At 49.3% G+C, this 25,170-nt stretch overlaps 1 protein-coding gene across 1 annotated transcript; it reads right to left on the bottom strand.

The window, feature by feature from the left end:
- Nucleotides 1-354: 354 nt before the first annotated feature.
- SLC22A1 (solute carrier family 22 member 1) lies at nucleotides 355-25,153 on the bottom strand. Its single transcript, XM_063098000.1, has 11 exons — nucleotides 24,743-25,153; nucleotides 20,682-20,785; nucleotides 18,899-19,053; nucleotides 16,186-16,354; nucleotides 14,257-14,371; nucleotides 13,939-14,045; nucleotides 10,813-11,027; nucleotides 7,643-7,751; nucleotides 3,750-3,862; nucleotides 2,620-2,719; nucleotides 355-421 (listed from the first exon to the last, which is right to left on the bottom strand). Exons 1-11 carry the CDS (start codon nucleotides 25,151-25,153, stop codon nucleotides 355-357), a joined length of 1,665 nt encoding a protein of 554 aa, XP_062954070.1.
- Between the last annotated feature and the right edge of the window lie 17 nt (nucleotides 25,154-25,170).

Here is a 25,170-nt window from a genome sequence, read left to right as displayed (position 1 = left end):
AAATAAAACAATACCCATCCTAGAAAACCAGTTACAGAGGCCTTTTTCATAGCAATATTTAAGTTCTATTGGATCTTCAACATACTTTAGATAATTAAGTTACCTGCTACCATCTACCAACAGCTCCCACTAGAATAGATTAACAGATGAAAGACAGTCAGGACTTTGGAGGACTTAAAAGAAAGAAAACAAAATAAGACAAAGCCCACTCAAACAATTCTTTAGGACTGGTATTAATTTGGAGGCAGGCAAAAATGAGGAAGAATACAGAGAAGTGAAGACTCCCAAGAAAATCTTCAGATGACAACTCCATCGCCATCTCTCAGCCACTCAGTCTCCAGCAAAGCATCTCACTCAGGTGCCCCTGAGTTCTGATGTTTGGATCTGAAGGTGATTCTTTTTTTCTTTGGGCTTTGCTTTCCTGTAGCAAGAAAATAAAAAATGAAAATTGAAGTTAAATAAAGAAACAATCAATGTCTTGATTAAGAAACTGTTGCCAAGTTGTATATGGGAATAAGTCTCAAAACAAAGAGAGCGCAGGGGGAGAGCAGGCAACGAGGAAGAACGGGGCAGGCAAACCACAGCTGGCCACCGGGTCCAGCTTATGCTGTGCTGGTACAGCCCGTGAGCTGAGAATGGTTTGTTATGTTTTTTATTAGTTAAAAAAAATCAAAATGAAAATATTTTGTGGCACTTAAAAAATTAGATGAAATCCAAATTTCAATGCTCATAAAGTTTTCCTGTAACCCAGACACACCCATTGCTCTGAGTGTCCATGGCTGCTTTCCCGCTGCAGGGGCAGAGTCGGGCAGAGGGACCGAGTGGCCCCCAGGCCTGAAATATCTACTCTCCAGCCCTTTGCAGAGAGAGCCTGCCGAGCCCCAAGGAAAACGTCTACCATGTCCTGCCTAACTCTGCCACTTTCCAGGTGGCATTCCGTTTTGAATCTGGTGACTCTGGGGTACGTGGCATTATTTCCTCCACCTGTGGAATGGCATGATAACAACTGTAGCTGCCTCCCAGTCTTCTGAGAGCATTAGGTGGTGGTGCATATCCAGCTTTCAGTGAGGCGGACCCCCAGGAGCTCCAGAAAGCTCAGCCGGGGTGAAGAAGGGGTCATTGACACCATCTCTCTGGAGAAATTCTGGGGCTACTTTTTTGGCGACTGGCTGGAAAGGGGATCAAAACCCTTGACCTGGGTGTCACAATGCTGCACTCTAACCAGCTGAGCTAACCAGCCAGCCATGGCTACTACGTATGGACTTGGTACAGTGGAGAAGACAGGCAATGAAATAAATGATGTCTATCAAGTATGAAGAGTGTCGCTGAGGACGGAGGATGCGCAGTGGGGCGGGGCTCACAGCAGGAGTGGTTTTGATGATGGAGAAAAATGATAAATGAAAAAATATGAAAGATGGCCAAGTGCCTATCAGCAAATTGTAATGAAACATATTTAAATCAGGTTACACAACATTCGTTCTACATTTTTACCCCTTGGGTCCAAAAAGAAGGAAATCAGCAGCAACTAGAAAATGTGCTTACAGTTAACATAGAGCGCTTGTGCCCTGTCAGCACTGAGAAATCCAAACTTCTCAGCGTGACGTTCCCAGAGCACCTGTCTGGGCGGGCATCGTCGGCAGAGCTTTCTAGAACAGATTCCTCGGTCCTACCCTCCACTTTCTAAGTCAAAAACTGAGGGCAAGGTTCCTTTTGGGCTCTTCTGCATACTAAGTTTTGAGAATCACTGAGGAAATTGAGCAGTTGCGAGAAGACTGGAGAAAATCTAAGATTTATCGAACATCTGTGATGTGTCAGGCAACGGATAAGTCACCGTCACTTAATCTCGCTGAATTTTCACAGCGACTCGCTAAGTATCCCTTGGCTATTTTGCAGGAATGGAAATTAGGCTCTGTAGGGCTCAGTGACATCCTCAATGTCACGTGGCCACATCTAGGTTTGAACCCAGGACTTTATGACTCCATAGACTATTCTCTCCACTCCACAGGGACACGTGTGTCTCTGCTGTGGAATCTGTGCAACTCAGTCTGTAAAGGGTCCTGGGACATCATCTCATCCAGGGCTCTTTCTTACTTTCCTTTTTTATTGCTTTAAGAATAGAATCTGAAACTCCACGAAAGCCTACTCTCTGTCACAAGAATGAAGATTTTGTCATTTTTCTTTGTGAAGGAAGTCACTAAGGAATGTGAACAACAATTGCTAAGAGGAGAGAAGATTGGTTTTAGTATATGTGCTGCCAAAGCGAGCACGAGAAGATTGGTTTTAAAATGTTCCCAACTCCTAACGCTTGAGGTGAGCTGGGGATCTTGGTGCCCTACAGTCAAGATCACAGACACGTCGTTCCCTGCCAAGCAGTTTGGAACTGACAGACAACTGTCAGTCAAAAATGCATATTCCTGCTCTCCATTCTTTCCTTACGTAAACCCAATGGCCCCTGTGCTTTGTTTCCCTCATAGCAGCTCTGCAAGTAATAAAAAGACATACAAATATCCGTAAAGCTCTCCTAAGCCTCACGACAGAAGAAACGTGGAGTGTGGAGTGATATTGTTCAGAGGGCAGGTGTAACATGGGCCCCGGGGTCCCGAGCACCACGGGCTTCACCTCCGCAGGTTCTCCGCATCCTTGATGGTCTCTGGCAAAGCCTTCCCCTTGGTCTCCGGAAGAAGCAGCGTCATTCCCCCTGCAACCAGGCCCAGCACTCCTTCAAAGGAAACAGATTTCTAATGGAGTCACTAGAGCACAGCCAATACCATTTACAGAGATGATGACAGCTAACCAAAGAGGTGTCTGGAAAATTCAGGTGGGAGAGAGACTATGGAAATAAAAAAGTTATCGGGATATTTAGAAAAGAAAATTAAAACAATAGGATAAATGGGGAAATGCCAGAGTAAGAAAAGGGAATATTGTCTTCCCTTTACTTCTATAGAAGTATAGTGTTCCACAGTAACTGACAGTCAACTATTAGGGGATTTGTTGATTCAGGTGTAAATGTAATTGTATACAGAGCACAGGTAATATGTCTGCGGGCAGCGTGGGCCCCTCCATGACCCTCTCCCTCTCCCCCTCTCCTCCTTGTCCTGTCTTCCCCTCTCTCTCTCTGCCTCCCCACCTCCTCCTCTCCCTGTCGCATTCACCTGTGCCCCAGGGTGGCAGGTCTCAGTACGGGACCAGCCACTTTTGCCTTCCAGCAAGTGGGTTAGCAGGGCCTCAGAGGTCTCACGGCCTAGGTCTGGGGAGAGAAGTGGCAGTCCTCTTCTCCTCTGCTAATCCAACTTTATCAGAAACAAAGCCGATACAGAACTTCGATTCCCATTTGTCTCCTCATGCCTGTTCTCAACTATTAAGATCCAGAAGCAGAAGAGAGGTGACAATTTAGCCCCTTCAAGACTCAGCTAGTATATGTTAAATGTGTAAGAGCTGGAAATGAAATTCATAAGAAAGCAGGAGACTATGTCAAAAAGTCTCTCAGAGTCTGTCCTGTAGGATGAACTACTGGATTCCAGAGCAATAGGACGTAAATCCCTGGCCACCTCCTAGGAATGCCATCTTACCTTTCCCACGAAGCAAGATGGGATGAGCCCTAGACAGCTGAAGGGCACACACCGCCCTGGCCTCCTGTGAACTCTCTGGGAGAATCATTCTCTCCACTCTACAAGTAGTGACCGAGAACTCATGCTGTGCCCACTGCCAGGCTGGAAAGAAGGGATAATAAACGTTCCATGGAGTCTTACCAAACAAAACCAGGGGCAGGCCTTGCCAAATCTCCATCAGCCTGAAGACCAGGAAGGGGGTGATGATGCCACCCACGTCACACAGGGAGGAGCACACCATCACTCCAAGGCTCCTGATAAAATGCAGAGGACAAAAAGATGACCTGTCTGTGGTTCAGTTCTCCAAACGGTAACTTCATTCTAGAGCAAACACCTCAACAACACCTGTGGCTAGCCAGCGCTGTACACTGCTCAGCACCCCGTAAGCAAACTGCACGGACCAGGAGGAGGCTGACTTACTTTTGTGTGTGTGTGGACGACGTTTATGTTATTTCTGAACATCTGGCTTCTCTTTCTAGTCACTGAGAATCCTTCTCGCACAGGCTGTCTGCACAGAGGTCAAGGATTCCTTGGGGATGGGTTACACGGCCTTTCTCCAGAGAGAACCAGGCACTCAGTAACTTTGACAGTTTCCATTTTGTGTCAGTCCCCTGGGTCCCGTGGCCATGACAATGGAATGGTTTGGCCTGGCTATTTTAGACCCTGGGCTCAGAACTGCCAAATGTAAAAGGTTTTCCCTTTAATTTGCCTTCATCTCCTTGTACTCAGTCCAAGCAACTTTTTACAAATGAGAGTCAAAGACATGGCCTTTTAATAAAGGAATAGGCAGGAAAGAGAAAGTGATTAAGGGTCATCCTATGCCTTCTGGTTTCTGAAGGTCTCAGAGGGCTGTGCAGATGTAAGATGAGATCGGGAAGCTGGAATAATTCTTAGAAACCGAAGTATGGGAGAGAGGGAAGGGGGAAAGAGGAATGGGTAAAGGGACATGAAAATCAACTACAGTGTATATTGAGAAGTTAAAATTAAAAAGAAAAAGAAACCAAAGTATGATGACAGAGGGAGAAGAAACAATTTATACAGAGGGGGAAAAAGACTTTAAGGTAATATACCAAATTCCAACAAAGGTAAGGTTAAGATAATGTCTATTTTAAAAATTTGAGTAAAGCAATTACTTTCACAATTAAAATAATCTTCATTTAGGGCTGGCCCCGTGGCTCGCTCGGGAGAGTATGGCGCAGGGGCGCTCCCGCCGCGGGTTCGGATCCTATATAGGGATGGCCGGTGCGCTCACCGGCTGAGCGTGGTGCGGACAACACCAAGCCAAGGGTTGCGATCCCCTTACCGGTCACAAAAAAAAAAAACGAAAAAAAAAATAATAATAATAATCTTCATTTAAAACTAAGCTTCCAAGATACAGATGGCAATAAGTATACACAATGATGCTTGACATCATTAGTAATTAGGAAAAAGTAAATCCACAATACTACTACCACCTCCCAGAATGGCATAAAAAAAACCAAACCTGACAATCCCAAACACTGATGAGGATGGGAACAGAGGGTCTCTCAAACACGGCTGGTGGGGATACAGAATGGTGCAGCCATTTTGGAAAATACTTTGGAAACAGGTTGACAGTTTCTCGTAAAGTTAAATACACTTATTATATGACCACACAATTGCACTCCTAAATCTTTACCCAGCTGAAATGAAAATGTGTCTATTCCAAGACCTGCACATGAATGTTTATAACAACTGCACCATAATCACCCAAGGTGGAAGCAGTCCAAATGTCCCTCAAGTAGGGAATGGATAAACGTACCATGGTGTGGTGCGCTCACACACTGGAACACTGCTCAGCAATAACAGCAACAAAACACTGACACATGCAACAAGGTGATGAGTCCCAACCTGCCAAGTGGAAGAAGCCAAATGCAAAGGCTACCTGCTGTATTATTTCCTTTACACACCATTCCAGAAAATGATAAACTGTCAGGACATAAATCAGATCAGTGGTCGTCAGAGGCTGGATGTGTGGAGAAAAGGGATCGAATGCAAAGAGATATGAAGAAACTTTTGGGGGTGGTGGAAATATTCTCTATTTGGATTGTGGCCATGGTTAAGTGACTATGTACATGTTGTCAAAACTCATCAAACTATATTTTAGAAACAGTGAGTTTACTCTATAAATTATACCTCAATAATACTGACTTTAAAAATATAAGTCCTTCAGCACCAAAAAGCACAGGCAAAAAAAAAAAAAAAAAAAGCAGAAAGAGATAAACTGGACTACGCCAAAATTAGAAACTTCTGTGCATCGAAGAACACAATCAACAGAATGAAAAGGCAACCTATGGGATGGGAGAAAATCATCTGATGAAGGGTTAATATCCAGAATATGTAAAGCACTCCTACAACTCAAAAATGACAATAACAACAAAAACCAAAAAACCACAAAAACCCAATTCAAAATTGGGGAAGGACTTGAGTAGACATTCTCTAAAGAAGATTTACAAAAGGCCCACAAGCACGTGAAAAGATGGCCAGAATCACTAATCTTTATCAAAACCACAATGAGATACACCTCGAACCCATTAGGATGGCTGTTATTAAGAGAAAAAAAAAAAAGGCCAAAACAGAGAAAATAACAAGTGTGGTGAGGATATGTAGAAACTGGAGCCCTTGTGCACTGCTGGTGGGATGTAAAATGGTGCAGCCACTAATGAAAAACAGAATGGCAGTTCCTCAAAACAACTAAAAATAGAGTTACTAAATGATCCAGTAATTCCGCTTCTGGGCATATACCCCAAAGAATTGAAAGCAGTCTTGCAGAGATATTTGTACACCCATGTTAATAGCAACATTATTCATAACAGCCAAAAAGGTGGAAGCGACCCAAGTGTTCACCAAGAGATGAATGGGTAAATAAAACGTGGTATGTACATACAAGGGAATATTATTCAGCCCTAAAAAAAAAAAAAAAAAAAAAAAAAAGGAAATTCTGACACATGCTACAACAAGATGAATCTTGAGGACATTATGCTAAGTGAAATAAGCCAGACACAAGAGGACAAGTACTGTATGATTCCACTAATATAAAGTACTTGCTGTAGCCAAAATCATAGAGACAGAAAGTAGAAGGGTGATTGCTGGGGGGGCTGGGGGAAGGGGATAGGGAGTTCGTGTTTAATGGGTACAGTTTCAGTTCTGTAAGAAGAAAAGAGATCTGGGATGGACAGTGGTGATGGTTACACAATAGTGTCAATGTGCTTAACACTTAAGAATGGCTAAGAGGGTAAATTTTATATTCTGTGTATGTTTCCACCATTATTTTTAAAAAGTTTCTCAGTTTACATAACGTTAATGTGTCTTAATGGAAAAAGCAGAAGCTTTCGGGTCAGAAAGGTGTGGTACTTGCCCTGGCCCTGCCAGTTTTTGTCTGGGTGACCTTGGAAGGTCCCTTTCCCTTTCTAAACCTCAGCTTCCTCAGATGTAAAATGGGGATAATAACACTGGATAACAAATTTAAAGGTAAAACCTAATCACACATATAGAAATGTTTTGTATATCACTGCACAAATGTTAGCTGTGTCAATGGAGCTGCTGACGTTTGTGCAACTAGTTGGTACTAAGAACAGGTTAAAACTCAGGTCTTGGGCCGGCCTGTGGCTCACTCGGGAGAGTGTGGTGCTGATAACACCAAGGCCCCAGGTTCGGATCCCATGTACGGATGGCCGGTTCGCTCACTGACTGAGCGTGGTGCTGACAACACCAAGTCAAGGGTTAAGATCCCCTTACCGGTCATCTTTCAAAAAAATAAATAAATAATAAAAAATAAACCTCAAGTCTCCCCGCTCCCCAACCAGTGTTTGTGCCTCTGTCCTATATGTCTTTTTTCTTACACTTGCTCTGTATAAAGAGCACCCTTAGTCTACTCAAAGAACCCATTTCACATTCTCTACTAATTAGAGGATTATAACCAGGGGTTGCCCCTCTCTTTGCCGCCCAGCCCACCTCTGTGAGCGTGAGTTCTCATTGAGCCTGGCTGGCGCAGAGCTGCCCCTTCCTGTGCTCACCTGATGAACGTGGGATACAGCTCAGCATTCACCAGGCAGATCATCTGGACCACGACGGTGATTCCCAATCGGCCAATGCAAGCTATTACGGTATTTACCCAGTGCAGGTCTGGAGGGGAAACATGAAGACAAGTAGGTAATGGGTGGGGGCTTTGCTCTCTGAGCTACGGCATGAAGCCACATTAGGTTGTGCTTGGACTTTTAGAGCTGGTAGGGCCTGAAGGTTGTCTCATCTAAACCTTTTATCTTTGGATAAGTAAACCGAGTCCCAAGAGATTTCTGTGCTTGATAATGACACATTCAGGGAGGCTCCACTGTGCACTTTTGGAAGCTCATCTCTGCCTCTTGTCTGCTGCATTGATGTGGACAAGCTGTTTACTTCTTTGTACCTTGGCTTCGAGCTGTAAAATGGGAATGATTATACCCAGCTCATAGGTTGTCATGAGACTTAGAGATAATGTCAAATGTCCACCATGACCAAAGAACTTAAAAGTTGGCTTTTTGATTATTATATAATGGTGTCGTTGCTAGCACAGTGCCTGACGCATAGCAGGTACTCAACAAATGGAGTTCTCTTAGGCAGTCGTCCTCAAACTAATACAACAGATTTCTAATCCTCAAACTGATGTTCATTTCCAGCACATTTTTAACCACAACATCTTTCACGAAAGTCTCAGAGAGCGAGGATTAGGGAGACAGCCCTTGTCTTGCCTGGGCAGCTGCTCTGGGGTCTTGACCACCTGGAGGCCCAGGGAGCCCTCTCCCTATTGGGGGTGAGCAAAGAGTGGGGCTAACCCAGAAGGACCCTCGGATCCTTCATGACTACTGCCATCTGCTTTACCTGGACTATCTCAGCACTGAAATGCAGGTGGCCTTGTGACATGCCATCTCACTAAAAAGCCTCTGGGTTACAGATATTTTGTCATCTTGGCCCTTGTTCCCAGATGCTGGCTATTTATGGGAGACTTGCTTCATTTCGCTCAGCCAGAGTGGGGTTTCAAAGGAGAGTGGAACCAGCTCGCCCGATGGGTGCCACACAGCCCCGCTGGGCTCCTGCTGCTCTCTGCCCAGTGAGAACCCAAGCCGAGCTTTTGGTTCAGGACCGCACACCCCTCTAGCTTCTAAAAGAGAAAAAATGAAGGCGTTCACTCAGACACCCCAGGGAGGTCCTTGTTCACAGGTCTTTAACCTGGTGAGGTGCTTTATTGAAGGTGAACAGCTTCCCAGCCCTCAGAGGGCAGGCCCTGTCTCCCTTCTGCACAAGTGGGACACTCTTTACAGCAGCCAGAGGGCCCCATTTAAAACTGGAGTCAGGTCAAGTCAGTCCCCTGCTCAAAGCCACCGTGGCTTCCTACCATACTTGAGACAAAGTCCAAGGATGGCTGTGGCCCGGACTGGCTGTGTCGGGCTAACTCCAGACTTCACTCCAACTGTTCCGCCCTGGCTCACTCAAGTCTAGTCCCATGAATGCAGGGCTGCTCCTCCAGCACCAAGCTTCCCCCACGCCGAGGCCCTCGTGCTTGCTGTTCCCTGCCTGGAACACTTCCCCAGACTTTGTGATGGCTTGTTCCCACTTCATTTAGGTCTCCTAAGGCCTCCCCTGACCGCCTGGAAAGAGTTAACACCTCATCACTCTTGATCCTTCTCTTTTTCCCTCTAGAATGTCAGCTCCAGGGGACAGGAACTTTCTCTGCTTGGCTCAGTGCTGAGATCCTGGGACCTAGAAGCATGCCGGCCACATAGGAGGCCTTGAAATATTTCCTGGAGGAGGAAATGAAGGATTATCACACAATGTGATGACGACTAGGACAGAGGCAAGTGGAGAGTGCAGGAGCTGGGAGGGGGCCAGGTGAGGACTGAACGGACTCAGCCCTCGGTCCCCCCGTTCTCAGCACTCAGTGCCCTTACTCTTTAAAGTCTGCCCATTCACTACGTCGCACCCAGGATTCCAGAAACAGGGAGACGGGAGAGAGTGGGGATAGTCTATTTCACAGCCGCTCTGCCCCATGTCTTGTCTGCTTTGTTCTCTCCCCACGAAAGGAGCTTTCTCTTTCCGCCCCTTTCTATTTCCAGCCTGATCTATACAGCCTGGCTCTTGAGAATACAGATTTCATGAGACATTTTCCACAACACCCCGCATGAAAAGCTGCCAAAATGACTCACTGAACCAACAAGTGCAGAGCACAAGCAATAAAAATAGAGAAAATGGCAAATCTGCCTTTGTATTTATTTAACAACATTTCCAAAAGCAACAAATGTGAAAGGCAATTTATGTAATCAAATTAAAATTGACTAACGTTAATCTGCTTTAGTTTTAAATGTAGTTTGGTTTATCTCAGATTGTACGAATTAAGGACTCAAGTACATATCCACCAGAATGGCTACTATTAAAAAGACGAGCAGCATCAAGCATCAGTGAGGACATAGAGGAATCGGAGACTCATGTGTCACTGGGGAGTGTAAAACGTCCCAGCCACTTTGGAAAGTGCTTGGCAGTGACTACAACCGCTAAGTGCCAGCCTCCCCTTAGGCCCAGATATGTACCCAAGGGAAATGAGGGCACGTGCCCACCAAAAATGCAGGCACGAGAGGATCACCGCAGCTCTAATACCAAAAAGTGAATGACAGAAACAACGCAAGTGACAACCAAAGGTGGGATAGAGACATAGTGTCACATTCACACAATGGAATGCCACACGATAATTTTTTAAAAGTACAACCTACAGTCTTATGTGACAGCATGGATGAATCTCACAGGTGCAATGGTGAGTGCATGAAGGGAGACTCAAAAAAAAGAGTCCCATGGGTGTGGTCCCATTTACATGAAGTTGAGAGCAGTCAGAACTAATTGGTGGTGACAGAGGTCAGAGGAGGGTGATCTTGGTGGGGCGGCAGGTACTGATCATGAAGGAGCATGAGAGAATCTTCTGGGGTGTGGGAAACACTCTGTACCTTCATCTACGTAATGATACCCAGGTGTATACATAAGTAAAAATTCATTGAGTTGTACTCTTATAAATTGCTCATTGTCTGTGTGTTATACTTCAATTAAAAAAAAAAAAAAACTGTAGATGAAGCTAACACCTTGCCTCTGCCCTCGTTCCAGAGGCGTATCAGAGTGCCACAGCTCTATTCCCACAGTTCAATTCCCTGGAAAATAGACAACTCACCATGTGAGATAAAAGTCATGATGAAGCAGGCTGCCCCTGCCACCAGATATGCCGTGGCCATCGGGTAAAGACGGCCGACGCGGTCAATGGTGACAAGGACGACAAAGGCCGCGGGGAATTCCATCAGAGCAGAGTAAAAGAAATCCAGATGGAGGTTCTCGCTGGTGGTGCCCATGTGCATGATGAGGCCCTGATAGAGCACCGCGACCGTGAACCTGAGCCGAGAGGAGAGTCCCAGTCAAAGGCAAAGAAGCCCCTGCCAGCGGGAGAGAAGCATGTGCCACTTGATCTGGAATGTCCTGGAGCAATTTAGAAGAGGGGTTAAAAACCTGGGCCCTTTCACCACTGATGTCAGAGCAAAACTTGTAAGATATAGCCCCGAGTCTCCTAGGGACTGCAGACGATAATTGCCACTGTTCACTGCATACGTAGGGGTCTGGCACTTCGCCAAACCCCCCACACGTGTAACCTCATCCAATGTTCCAACAGGCCCACAAGGAGGCAGCAGGGGAGTGAGCAGGGTCAGGTGTCAGATTTCTTTATAAGCTGTGTGACCTTGTGGAACTTAACTAACCTCTCTGGGCCTCACCTGTAAATAGGATAATAATAGTGCCTACCACATTGGTTCGTCCTGAGTACTCACTGAGTTAGCAGACAAAAGTGTCTGTTATAGTTCCTGGCACATGATACACACTCAGTAAAGAGGAGCTTTTACTATCATTATCCTCATCACCATCGTCATCATCTTTCCAAGGTCAAGGATTCAGAGCACAACAGAGCAGAGGTGCTGACCAGGCCTTTCCAGCTCCACGTGGTGCTCCCTGCACCACACCGCCCTGTCTTCACTGGGCACTGTTCACTTACTCTCTTTCATCCCCCTGCACTGTCTCTTCATCCAGATCTGAGGAAAATACGGTAACGTTACAGAACAGGGCACACAGACCAAGGGGACCTAACTAAATCACTCTCACTCAAGTCAAAATTTAGAGGGTTCTGTGTGTCACTTTGGGGTAAGCAATATTATTTTGGAAGCTAGAAACATCTTATTGGTATTTATATCAAGAGAAGAGATTTTGGTCGATAAGCAATCACCATCTAATCCCAGCATCAAGTTGCCTAACAGCTCCAAAACTGAGATCACAACTGACATTCCTAGTTAATATACTTACTTGTTTTATAAAGCCTCGCCCAGAGAAGCATTAGGATGCTTTTGTTTCTGGTCCCAAATTGTTCCTGATTGGACAAAGGGATCAAGAAAACAAGAGGAAGGCACTTGCCTGCAACTTAGTGAGTTTACAAAAGCCTGAATCCCCCCCCCCATGTCATTTAGCCAGTTCAATGGAAACAGCCAAATATCACTGATAATTTTAAAAGAAAGAAATGCATAACTCGATTTTCCTGTCCACAAAACAGTTAACAAATGTGCAGGGCTGCCATCTTTCGGCAGAACCTATGAATGGCATGTACATATTAAAATAACAAAAACAAAAAATGAAAAAAACCTTGTGATTATTGAGCATTTCCTGTATCTCTGTCAGACACTACTCTAAGCCCTTAACGCACATCATCTCATTAATTCTCCCAACAGGCCTACGAGATAGGTGCTATTGTTACTCCCAGTTGATGAGGAAACTGAGTCAGAGAGATTAAGGCACTTTCTGAAGGTCACGCAGCCAGGCAGTGGTGGACAGGCCTACCAAGCCGCGGTAACAAAGAGAAGCAGGTGGGGTCGGGGGAGGGAAACAGGAGGAGATGGTGTCCAGGGCCAGATGGCATTAGGCCTGTGGGCCACGGCAAGGCAGTTGTCTCTACCCCAGTGGACGAGGAAGACGGTGGCGGGTGAGAGCAGGGAAGTGACAAGGTCTGTCAAACTTCAGAGGGATTCCTCTGCCTGCTTTGTGGAGCATCGCCTGAGCAGGGAGTGGAAGCAGACAGGAGGCCACTGCAGTGGTGCAGGTGGGACACGGGACACAGGTGCTCCAGCAAGGGCACTGAGTGCATGCACGAGAAATGGCAGGTTCTGAATAGTATGTCAAGATAGCGCCGATGGAATTTGTGGAAGGATTGGGTGGTGAGCATAAAAGAACAGAGGAGTCAAAAACACCACCTTGGAAAGGGTGTGTTGGGACTGGAGAGGGGGACTTGGAGCACTACTGGTGAGGGAGTGATGACTTCTCTCTGCAGTGGCCCTGGGCCTCTGCTGCTGAATCGAACAATGAGCATCAGTAGAAATCCACCAGGTATGTGGAGTGTTTGCAGAGGCCCTTCATGTGGCCGGGCACAGGACCCCAGCGGTGAACGTGGGGATGGGGCTGGTGAATGGTGAGGGGCGGGGCATGCTGAGCCTGGCGCCAAAGGAACTTGGTGGATTCTGTGGCACAGAGATTATTCATTCAACTTTCAGCAAGTATTTACTGAGGGTCTACTATGTGCTGGGCACTTCGCTACTAGTTCAAACTCTTTGTTGCAAGGAAACCTTGCAAGGAGGTACAATCAAGTGTAACTGGGAAGCAGAGCTGCCCCCGTTGATGGCGAGGCCCAGAGTCCAGTTGCTTGGCCTGGTGCATGTGGAGGAGAAAGCCCTTACATTGAGGAGTTGACCCAATGTCCTCTGAGTGGACAGGCCAGGGGATTCATTCTTATGATCACAAACTGGGAAGAGATGCAGAGCCCAGGGGTATCCATACGTGTATACGAGTTTTCTAATCAGTGGACAGGAAACGCATAGATACTCTCAGGAGGGTCTATAAGGTCTTTAGATGAAAAGCACCAGGAGTCACTGAGATCTCATCCACCTTTTGATATTAAGTCAAGACTTGGCTGTCCCCAGATGAGACTGCATGGAACTGAGGCAGCCTCGGAAACCCCCCACCACATTTCACTCGTCTTACTGTGACCTCTCAGAGGTCACACACCCTTCTTACTAAGACGAAGCCTTTCTCCCATTATTCAATCCTCAAGGGAGAAATATGAATGTCTTTTTAAGAGCGCTTTTGACCACTCAGCAGCGATACTGAAATTCCCTTTCACCCTCCTCTTCTTCCACCTGAGTTATTCCACCGCCTTGAGTTTGTCCCCCAGTGTCTGGGCAAGCGCGCCAGCGCGGTCTCCGGAGACGCCCCTCACCAGAGGTACATGAGGACGAAGGTGTGCTTCCTCAGGTGCGGCGTGCGGAACAGGTCTGCAAACGAAGGGCTCCGCTTTTCGGTAACGTCCTCTTCAAGAGAGAGCAACTAGGAGAGAGTCAGACCGTCAACCACATCCGGACCGCAGTGAGCAAAACGATCCCTCGGAGCTGTCCCCTCCCAGCCTTTGCAGCTGCTGTGCTCCCAGCCTGCGACCACGAGCTCCCCCTGCACTCTGCTACAGCCCCAGAGGCATTTTTTTAAATCATAAACCCAAACCCAATTCACTGACTGAGAAAGCCCTTTCTAGCCTTGTTACCTTTAAATCTGCTGGAGGCAGTTTCCCATTCTTTTGAGCTATATGGTTCATGATCTTTATCGCTTGAGTGTTTCTCTTTTGCGATAACAGCCACCGGGGGGACTCGGGCACACACCTGTGGACACAGTTCATCATTACGAGGCATTTTCCCCAGAACGCATCGGACCTTAAGCCCGGACGAGAGCGATGCTGCTGCTCAGAGCAGCCTGCCCTCTTCGTGTTGGGACTGTGATTCCTCGAGAACCTGGTGGGCGACGATCTGGGGGTCACAGTGTTCTGACCCATGCAGCCCATGCAGGAGCTCTGTGGGTCACTCGTACTCTTAGTGCCACCTGCTAAGATTTGCAGACCAGAAGAGAACCGTGGCTTCCTGTGCAGCCTTCTTTCTGGAGAGCAGAGGTCCTGTCTCTACTGGAAACTGGCAGCCCTTGTTGCCCTGGGAAAATACCCACATGGAGCAGAAGTCCCATGTAACCTGCCTCCCCTGCGTTATATCAGATGTCTAAACATGATCCAAGGGCTGTTGAATGATTCTTAAAATATTTCCCAAACAAAATAAAATGTATTCAATTTCCTTTAAAATCACACAGACACCATGCTGTCTATTTCACATGGGGCAAGGATGTTACAACCCAGAGACTGGGACTTTCTGGCATAAGGTCTTCTGAAAACACATGCACAGTCTCACCCTGCCTGACAATCAGGACTTAGCCCGGGGCTTTCTGGCTGGAGAGCTCCTTGTTTCACACTGACCAGGAGGGGGCAGTCTCCTCCCAAACTCCCAGACGGCTGTAAACGTCCAACATTTAGACGCCAGCTCACGTCCCAGACGGCTGTAAACGTCCAACATTTAGACGCCAGCTCACGTAGAGAGACTGGGTCTCCTCCAGCGTCACCCACAGATAAGACTTGCCCTCAGCAACACTGTGACCAAAGGTGCATAGACAAGATATTTCTCCCAACGGCCCTCTCTGCTACCCCTTTCTCTACCACAATAAAAACTGATCTGTGGAGTTGCTTATCTCTTCAGACCCTGCAAGGTGCTGACAACTAATAAGATTAACACCTCATCTGGACTGGTTCTATTTCACAATGCCTCGCCCAGAGAACATTACACTGAGCAATGTAACGTTGAACATTTCATTCATTCATTCGTTCATGCATGTATTCATAAATTCATTTAACCAAGATCAGAGGCCTACTGTGTGGCTAGGTGAGAGGTATTTCAGAGCCTTGTTAATAATATGAATATTACTATAAAGATGAAAAAGTGCGAGAGGAGGAAGAGAAGGCACACAAGGGAGAAGCAGCAGGGAAAGGGGAAGTGGGAGGTGAGGGCAGCTGACTTACAGTCAGCACATGGAGCAGAGTCTAGGGGCCCGTGGGAGGGCGTAGCCATTGCAGGAAAATTACCACTTATTGAACCTTTTCTATGTACTAGATCCTGTATATCTAAGATTACTTCCAACACTTCCCGATGCCATGGAGCAGCACACAGAAAGCTGCCTCCTCCACCCAGGGGTGAAGCTGGCCCACCGAGGCCACTCTCTCTGCAGCCAGCTTGGCCCCGTGTCTCTGGAAGGTGCACATTCTGAGGCCGCAGGAAGGAGGCTTTTCCCAGATTTTTGTGCAACTTGTAGCATAGTTCACTGTTATTTAGGGGGATGTGAACTTAAAAAGGCCCTGCCTGAGGACAGCTCCCCATGTAATGAGGGTGGCGCAGGAATATTAAAACAGCCCAACACACAAGTGGCACCTAAGTGCCAGGCTCTGGGAGCAGCTCTACACCTGTGTGTGAGGACACCAGGGCACTTTGGAGGTGGCCTGCGTGGCAGCAGCCCTCCACCCCACTGAGCCTGGCCCCCTGAGAGGACAGAGAGTGGAGTGGGGGCTGCAGGGGCTAGGGGGCTGGTGGAGGAGCTGCATTACCAGTAGTAGAGCAGGGAGAGGAAGGTGGGCAGGGAGACGGCCAGCTGGAGCCAGCGCCAGTGGGGGATGGCAAAGGCCACCCCGGGGAGGGCCACCAGCCCCACAGTGTAGGCCATCTGGTACAGGATCGCCACCGTTCTTCTGGAGCCCAAGCCGACAAATTCTGTAACTGAAACAGGAGACGTGGTCATTGTGGGGGCTCCCCAGGAGCAGCAGGGAAGCCAGACATGGCGCTTTCAGAAGCAGAGGTCAGAACCCGAGCCCTGCCCATCTGCCCCAGGCTGCTCTCGGGTGTCCTGCACATTCACCCCCCGCCCCAGCCACAGCCACAGCCAGGCTCACGTTCTGCCTCTTCCCTGTGTCCTCCGATACCAATCAGTTTGAGGCTTTGGAGATGCACCAGGCTGTTATGTCCCCTGGTTTTTCTCTAACTGTCCATTGTTTTTCTCCTCTTTATGCTTCAGAATTCAGCCTACTGGCCTCTGCTCGCCAAAGCCTTCTTCCTAAATGCTCCAGACTGAGCTACAAAATTTTTCAGGACCCCAGGGGTTCTCATTCATCTAACAACCATCTTTGAGGGCCTCCTAGGACCTGGAGCTGTTCTAGGGGTTTGGGGTGCATGGTGGGCAGCCCCGGCAAAGTGCTTCTTAGGAGACACACAATGAGGGTGTAGATTATATGCTGTGTTAGAATGTGATGCCTGCTGTGAGAGAACAAAAAGTGAGATGTGGGAAGGGAGAGGGTGGAAGGGTTGCAGTTTTACAGAGGGCCATTGGGGTGGATGGATGAAATCTGAGCAAAGACTTGGAGGAGGGGAGGGCGCTGTCCATACAGACAACCGGAGGAAGCATGTTACCCAAAGAGAGATCGGCCAGTGCAGGAGCCTACGGCCTGGCCAAGGAGCTCTAAGGAGATTCCTGTGGCTAGAGGAGAAGGCAGGTGAAGGGGCTGAGTTCAGAGGGGCTGTGGAGGTGGGCGATCCCCTGGGGCCTTATAGGACATCGTGAGAGCTTCGACTTTTCCTGCGTGAGATGGAGAACCATTGCGGGCAGAGCAGTGCCACCATCCAATTGATGTTTTAAAAGGCTCACTTTGCTGCTGAGTTGAGAACTGACGGTAGGTGCAGCAGGGAGGCCAATCTGGAGGTGAAGCGGCGGTGGTGGGTCGGACCAGCAGGGGTCACGAAATGCATGGGTTTCTGTGCGTGTCTAGAAAGTAAAGCAAACAGCAGAATCCCCTGACAGACTGCAGATGGAGTACAAGGAAAATAGTCAGAGGTGCTGTCGTCTGGAAGATGTTTGGCCTGAGCAACTGGAGAAGAGCACTTTGCCCAACTGAGAGGTGGGGGGTTTACAGGAGGATCAGGTTAGGAGGTGGGGGAGGACTAAGTCCTGAGGTCCTGGGGTCCTGCCACATTAGGACAGGGCCAATAAAGGAGACTGAGAAGGAGCTGCCAGTGAGCAGGCGGAGGAGCAGGGACAGTGTCCTGAAGCAGGTGGAAAAGACCCAGGAGGAATCTGAGTCTTCCACGCTCTGACTACACACATTTAAATACTTGTTTTGGTGTCTGTCCCCTCTCCCTAGCCTTTGAGCTCCTTGAAGATAGAAAGGGCACCTTATCTGCCCTGGTACCCCCAGCAACACCACAAAGAGATAACAAAATGGCAGGCATCGTTCTAAGCCTACCCTACACCTGGTGCAATTCATTTACTCCTCACAGCAACCCCAGGAGGAAGGCACCACTGCTATTCCCATTTTGAGGCTACTGAGGCACAGAGAGATTATGTAACTTGCCCAAGATCACACAGCTGGTCAGTGCTGGAGCGAGCATTTGACCCTAAGTTAACACTCTCCACCGTGTGCCCAGCAGTGCATATTCTGCATGCAGGACGGCAGGGGCTCCTGATGAATACGCACGGATCTAACTAACTTAACCTCTGTGTTCATGGTTTCTCAAGGCAGGAACAGGGTTTCTCTCGGCCCTAGCAAATCACTTCAGAATGCCAAGTCACGGGACATGGTTTTCACAGATGGCAAGACGTGGCTGTTTTTCTTCTCCACAAACGAGCAAAACTGGGATTATCCTCACTGCGGTCTGATGCGCCCCATCCATGGGCCCCGGAAAGTACAGAAGCCTCTTTTATGCCACTTTCCTCCAGGAAATAATTTTCTGTTTTCTATTATTAACCTTCACAGGATATTTGAAAAAAAAAAAAAAATCTAGCATGTAGAACTACTCACACTGATTTACTGCTCAATTCTCTGTAAATCATGGCATGTCTCTTCTCTCGTTTCCTCTTCGCTTTCCTTCCTAACTCTTGGGTGTCACTCAAACCAGTTGAGTTTGTTGTATTTCTTTTAAGACAGTTGCTGGTTCTTTCATACTTAAAGTGTTAAAATACTCTCCCACCTGCCTCTTCCTCCTGCACACCCTCCCCAGTGCCTTCCATGCATGCAAGTGGGATCTTTTCATCCCCAAATAGACTAGTTGACATGGAAACACTGACCTATCTAAGTGATTATTTAAGTGTCTCTCAGACCCAAAAAGAGAGAAAAGGAGTGCACACTTGCCCTAAGCTCTGCCCTAGTCACCGACAACACATAATTACCCAGCGTTACACACTCCTCCAGACCCACCAGCATCCTCTACACCCCACCGCTCCCGCCCAGCCATTCATCTACACCGAGGCTCCCAGGCCCAGCGCCTACTTACTCAGGGTGTAGCCAGCCATCCAGGTGCCCTTGCTGACCAGCCCCTGCAGTAGGCGGAACAGAAGCATGGATGTGTAGTCTGGTGCCAGGGCCATGAGCACACCTGCCAGGGCATTGACCAGGGCAGTCACCAGTAGACACAGCTTCCGGCCAAACCTGCAGAAACCAGGAGATGGGGTGGGAAGGGTGGTTAGATGCGCACAATGGGACGCCGTGGGACCCAGTGGGAGGCCACACCTCGCTGCTGTCCTGAGGAGCCGCAGGGGACTGTCAGTCCCACCTCATGGTCCCCCATCTGTCCCTAGCAAGCTCTGCAGCTCTGGCCGGGTCTAAGGAGGATCGATCCCTCGCTCTCAGCAACATCGCGTGTCAGCCAGCAGCAAGGGCGGCCCGCGTCCCAGTTCCCACCCTGCCTTCTCTCCAGATCTTTGTATTAACAGAGTGCATCATTAGTGCAATTTAACAGGGCACCGTAAACCAGGCTTTCTCCTCCATGGCTACAATTGATGGTTGTAAAGGCTTTTGTGCAAAAATATTCAGCGCTAATAGCATAACTACTGAGGTTTGTTTTCCTTTCCTTTTTTCCAGAATGCCATGGGCAAATTACTGGCTAAAGCTTCACCCTGGGGGCATGCCCCAGGCCCCGCCCGCCAGCCCCCGCTGCTCCCACCGCCTCATGCCCGGGTCTCCCGCCGTCACCTCCTCCTCACCTCACTCCTGTCTTCTCCCCAGACCTCGCCCCTCCTCAGCACCCCACACCAGCCAAGAAACACGCGTCCTTTACTCAGGAAACTTCCCTCCAGAAGCGCGCAGGTCGCCTCCGCGTGCTCAGACTGGACAACGCCGGCGGCCACTCCAGCCTCTGCACTCGGGCCTGGCCATGCGGCCTCAATCCCCCTCCAGGACTGGGTCGTCCCCATCCTGGACCCCCTCTGCCCCCCAGCTACTTCCCCATCGCCAGCTCTCCTGGGTGGCCACAGGCTGTCCACGTGAACCCCACGTTCTGGCCTCCATTTTCCTCCTACCATCCACTGTCGCCGTCCTTGTCGTGGGTCCCCGTGGCCTTCACGTCCACAGGTTTTGACCGCTCCTTCTCGGGCCAGCATTCTCTCTCCTTTCCACACTGTCCTTGGAGAACAGCTGTGTTCCCATCTGCTGCTCCTCCTGTTTCCCCTCCGCCAGCACCTCCTTTCCTCCCCTGCAGGCTGCCGCAGCCCTCTCCGCACCCGCCTCCAGCGTGTCCCAGATGCGCTTCACAGCTCTGAGTACCCACGACCGGTGACCGACCCCACACCCTGAACTCCAGCTCCAACCTCTCTTCTGAGGGCAGCTCGCGTACCCAGCTGCCTCTGTGACATCTCTACCTGTCCTCTGAACACATCTCCAAACTTAGCACATGAAAGAGAACTCTTGCTTCCTCCATAACCCTTCCTACAAAGAGCCACGACAAGTCTGCTCCTGACCCACTCCCTCCATCGATCTCAGAATGGCCTCATTCCACCCACTCGCTTGAAGTATAAACCTGGATTCGTCCCCCCTTTCTCTCAGCCGCCCACCCCAACTGTACAACTGCATGTGGCTTCAACCCCTGAAATGCATCTTGAACCTCTCCACCTTTCTCCACCTGCAGCCCCACCAAAGTCCAGAGCACCAGCCACCATGTCTCGTGCCCACCAGCTTCTGCAATAGATCCCAACTGGTCATGTTCTTCCACCCCTGTCCCCCGGAATCCATTCTCCTCATGGCACGGAGGGTGTGTTTAATTGGACTGGCCCTTTACATACCTGTCTGCAACGTAGCCAATGACCAGAGAGCCGAGGAAGAAGCCCGCGTTCACACAGGACTGGAAGAGGTCCACCTTCCAGGCGTCAGCACACACCAGGTCAAACTGCCGGTCACACCACCCCAGAAGGGACCGGAAACACAGACTGTATGAAAATCAGGACTACCTCCTGCCGTCCTCTCTCCAAAGTAAATGCATTACACAAAACTCGGTGTCCCCGGGCTGCTTCATAGTCTTCTCTTACCACATTTTCATAAGACACCATTCAAGGCATCTGGTGAACCTCTCAGAGAATATCAATATATTCCTGATATTTTTGTATCACTTTCATCGTATGTTAATTAAAGAGGCTGTTGTCAAGTGCCTCGCCATTGACGGTTGTCAAAGGACAAAATGTCTTGGTAAAGGGAGCAAGAATAGATAAACCTCCTCGAAAGGGACATGGCTGCTAGATAGTGTTCTAAAAAGAAATAGCCAAGTAGTTCCAAAAACAGAATGTAGCAAAAGAAATAAAACATGTTTTCAGAATTAGTGAAAGATCTCTACATGTTGATTATTGTATATTTAGTTAAATAAATTCCACCAATAATAATGTGCATTCTGTTGTGACTGTTGAAGGTGTGAGCAGTGGCCCGAGGCGGGACAGTGGGGGCGTCTTGGGGGCAGCCAAGCTGTAGAATCATATGTGGGTGGGACAGAAAGGAAGGCGAGTCCCGAGAGCCAGGAGAGCGGAGGGATTGAGGGGGAGGAGACAGGGTCCTGGACTGCCAGGAAGGGCTCGTTTTGTTTGGGGTTTAGCCACAGGGTGACATTGCCACACGTCTGGGCATGGTGCAGGCCCGCGTGCAGAAGCATGGCCACTCCTCATTAGAGCTGAGAGAGGCAGAAAGGAGGGCAGATTCCAGGGAGACCAGAGGAGGGGAGGGCTACAGCCAATGCCTCTCATCCCCCATTCCTGGAGCAGCCCTTCCTAGGGGGTGTCCAGGGACACGTGCCTCCTTTCTCCCGCGTCTCTCTGTGCCCACCCAACCAGCATGACACTGTGATGGTAGCAAGTCACTCAGCAACGTGGGGCCTCAGTTTCCCTGCTTGAAACATGAGAACTGTACCTGTCCTGTCACACAGGGCTACTGTGAGCATCGAAGGTGAGAAACATGTAACGACCATTTTGGTAAATGGTAACCCAGTTTATTTTTTAAAACTGAGGTTTTATTACCCGCCACTCTCAAATCTCTAAAGTTGCTAGTGTGAGCCAGGCGTTTGTCCCAGCCCTGGGGTCAAACGTTCAAAGCCTCAGAGACTCTGCATCAGGCTGCCTGGATCTGTCTGATGGGCTGATTAGTTCCTTAACATGAGCACTTTCTTCCCTGAAATACAGGTAAAACCGCGTTACCACCTGACTTTGAGAAACGAATATGAGCCTCTCCTCTTAACAGTCTTATGTCTAGACCCCAACATCTGCCCCCAGGTAGGTCGGGTCTGGGGGGCACGACAAGCTACTATTCAGAGGCACTCTTTCTTTCTACCAATCCCAATGTTTATTTCCTCTAACGTTCAGCTTAAAACACACCTTCCCCCAGCCTCTCCTGGGCCCTCCGCCCAATGCATGATTCTGCAGCCTGTGCTTCCCCCAGTTTCTCTGCCTGCCTGGGCTCTGCCGTTGGATCTCACTGGGGCAGACACTTCTAATGTTGGCTGGCTGTCCGGGGTCTGTAGCTCCAAATGCCTGACTGTGTCTTCGTAGCCTCCACCCACGTCACCCAGGACAATAGTCTACGAATACTGGATTTCACCAAAGTCATGGGGCTGGGGACTGTTATCCCTGGGCCTCAGCTCATTCCCTTCTTGGCCACTTTGTTTTTGCTTTTGCTACAACATTTGCAAGTCTCTGTAAGATGTGACTGATGCCCTTCCTGAAATGCCCTGCTGCCATCTTGCCCAGGGTGCAGCAAGAAGCCAGAGCTTCCTGAGCGAGAGGAAGCGCGTTTAGGCCTCGCCCTTGAACACCACTGCCCATGAGAACTCACTCTGCCCCAGGCTACGCTGAGGCACTAGACCCACTGCAAGGCCTGCAAACCTGCCATGTGTCCTCTGCTCCCAGCTCAAGCCCAACCACTGCACCGGCTGCTGGGAGAAGCCGGACTGCACAGAAGCTGGGGCGGGGCGGGGCGGGGCGTGGGGGGGGGGGCTCCTGGGCCTGCTCCTGCTGGGATTTCTCTTTCTGGCACAGAATATAAAGCCACAGGGCAATGTTTGCCAACCTGCCTCAGCACAAGAATCACCCAGGGTCTGTATTAAAACACAGATTTCCTGTGGCTTCTGCCTCAGATGGCCACAAACAGGAATCCAGATGACCTCTAGAATCAGGCAAGTTTGGGAAACACTGATGTAACCATCTGCATGTCACCTCGGCCTGGGACCTCTTTCTTCTGCTCAGTGCTCATGCTGGTGGAAGACGGTGGCTCCCCAGCCATGGGGTGGGGTGGGGGGGTGCCGTAGCTGACGCCGTGGCTGATAGAACAGAACCTCGTTTGGGGGTTTTTGTGTGTGGTGGTTTTTTCCACAGCTGGCCAGTACGGGGATCTGAACCCTTGACTGACCTCGTTGTTATCAACACCACGCTCTAACCAACTGAGCTCACCGGGCAGCCCAAGCAGAACCTCATGAGGGGGAGTCAGATTGGGAACATCCACGTGCCCTCCCCACTGGGCCTCGTGACCCCAGTCCCTAAGCTGTGGCTTGGGAGGTAAACGTGGTCTTCAAACAAGTGAGCTTATCTTCCACCATTAAGTAAATTCCAACGTCCAAGGCAATACTAAGTTAAAAATTAGCTCTGCACATGGGCTGATAACAACAAGGTCCAGGGTTTGATCATTGTACCGGCCAGCTGCCAAAAACTAAAAATAAATAATAAAAATAAATAAAATATAGATTAGCTCTGCAGAAATGAATGACTCCAGTTAATTCCCCAACAATACTCTTCGGTTTAGGATGAGTGAGGGTGAAGGCAGTTTTATAGCACTGGGAAGGGAGGATTCAAGTGGGAGATATCTCCTGGTGTCTGTCTCCTCCTCTCCATTCCCACCCCATCCACCGGGTCACCGGCTCCCCAGGCTTCTGCACCTGCTCTTGGGTTCCCAGCTCAGTTGTCAGGAGCTCCACGCACCACGCTCTCTGAGCCAGAACGCTCAGCCACACGGGGCGCCTCCTCCCCAGCCTCTGCCATGGCTGTGTCTCTTCTGTCACTCTCCCTTCCCCTGTTGGTTGGCGCTTCTTTCTGTGGCTCTTTTCTCCCTACCTCTCTTGGAACCTCCATCCCACCACCTCCCTGCCTCTGAACCATTCACCAGGGCCAGCTAGGATCGTCTCACTCCTCTGCCTAAATAAGACCAAACCTCTCCAAACCTTGGCACTAAGGTTAGGTGGCCAGATTTTGCAAATAAAAATGCAGGGTGCCCAGTTAAATTTGAATTTCAGAAAAACGACATTTTTTCGGCATAAGTATGTCCCATGCAATATCTGCATTCCCAGCCTCAGTTATCAGTGTCAAATATCATGCAATATCTAGGACATAATTACCCTGAAATATTGGGTTATCTGAAATTCAAATTTGCCTGAGTGTCCTGAATCTTATCTGGCAGCCCTGCACTGAGGGCTCTGTGTTCTGGCCTAAGGTGAGAAACCACCAGCATTCTGCCCCGTGACTCCTCTCTAGGACCCTGCATTCAAATCAGTTTAGCAGTTCATGGCTCCCTGAACGTAGCGAGCGCTCCTGGCTCCAGAGCCTTGGCTCGTGCTCTCCTTCTGGCCTGGGATTTACTCCCTCTCCCACCTGTTCCCTCTCCTTACTGGTCTAAATGCTCTGGAGGCTTAGCTCAAAAGCCACCTCCTTCAGGAAGATGCCCAGGATCAGCTCAGCAGCTGAGATCTTTCCCTCCTTAGACCCCACCTGCCCCTCTGTGCCCCACCCACGGCATTCACCACACATGGCCTTGGGCTGTCATTAAATGGAAACTGGTCTCACTCTTACCCTCCTCCCCCAAATGCAGAGCCTACTATTACCTCGGTGACAATGGAGGAGCCGGGTGTGTCGTATACCCAGCCGTCACGACAGGGGCCCAGCGGCAGGTGGCTCCTATTGGCGGCCAGACCAGCCAGCGGGTCCTGGCAGCTAAGGGTGCTCTGGTTCCAGTCCACCTCATACCGCCGGCACTGGCGGAGGAAGGCTTCATCTGCAGCCCCCAGGCCCGGCACCGTGTAGTTGAGCTCCTCGGCCAGGCTCCAGCCACAGCGATGGCTCAGCTCAGCCACCCCGGGGCTCAGGCAGCGGTGGTCGGGAGTGAAGCCCAGGAAGACGATGCCCACATAGATGGGGGCGAAGACTAGAGAGAGCAGGCACAGGGTAAGGAAGGCTTGCTTCTGGAAGCAGCCGAACTCCCCAACCTGCTCCAGTATGTCGTCCACGGTGGGCATGACTGGGGCAGCACCCT

The sequence above is a fragment of the Cynocephalus volans genome, chromosome 5, assembly GCF_027409185.1.
Source record: "Cynocephalus volans isolate mCynVol1 chromosome 5, mCynVol1.pri, whole genome shotgun sequence".
NCBI lineage: Eukaryota > Metazoa > Chordata > Mammalia > Dermoptera > Cynocephalidae > Cynocephalus > Cynocephalus volans.
This window is presented reverse-complemented; position numbering and strand designations above follow the sequence as displayed.

Bases quoted from the DNA above. Each gene is read 5' to 3' on its own strand.
- SLC22A1 (XM_063098000.1), bottom strand. From the start codon at position 25,153: ATGCCCACCGTGGACGACATACTGGAGCAGGTTGGGGAGTTCGGCTGC. The intron at 16,355-18,898 runs GTAAGTAGGCGC...CTCCTGTTTCAG, and splicing joins GATGGCTGGCTACACCCTGA to TTACAGAATTTGTCGGCTTG. The intron at 14,372-16,185 runs GTAATGCAGCTC...CTGTGTCCACAG, and splicing joins CTCTCCCTGCTCTACTACTG to GTGTGTGCCCGAGTCCCCCC.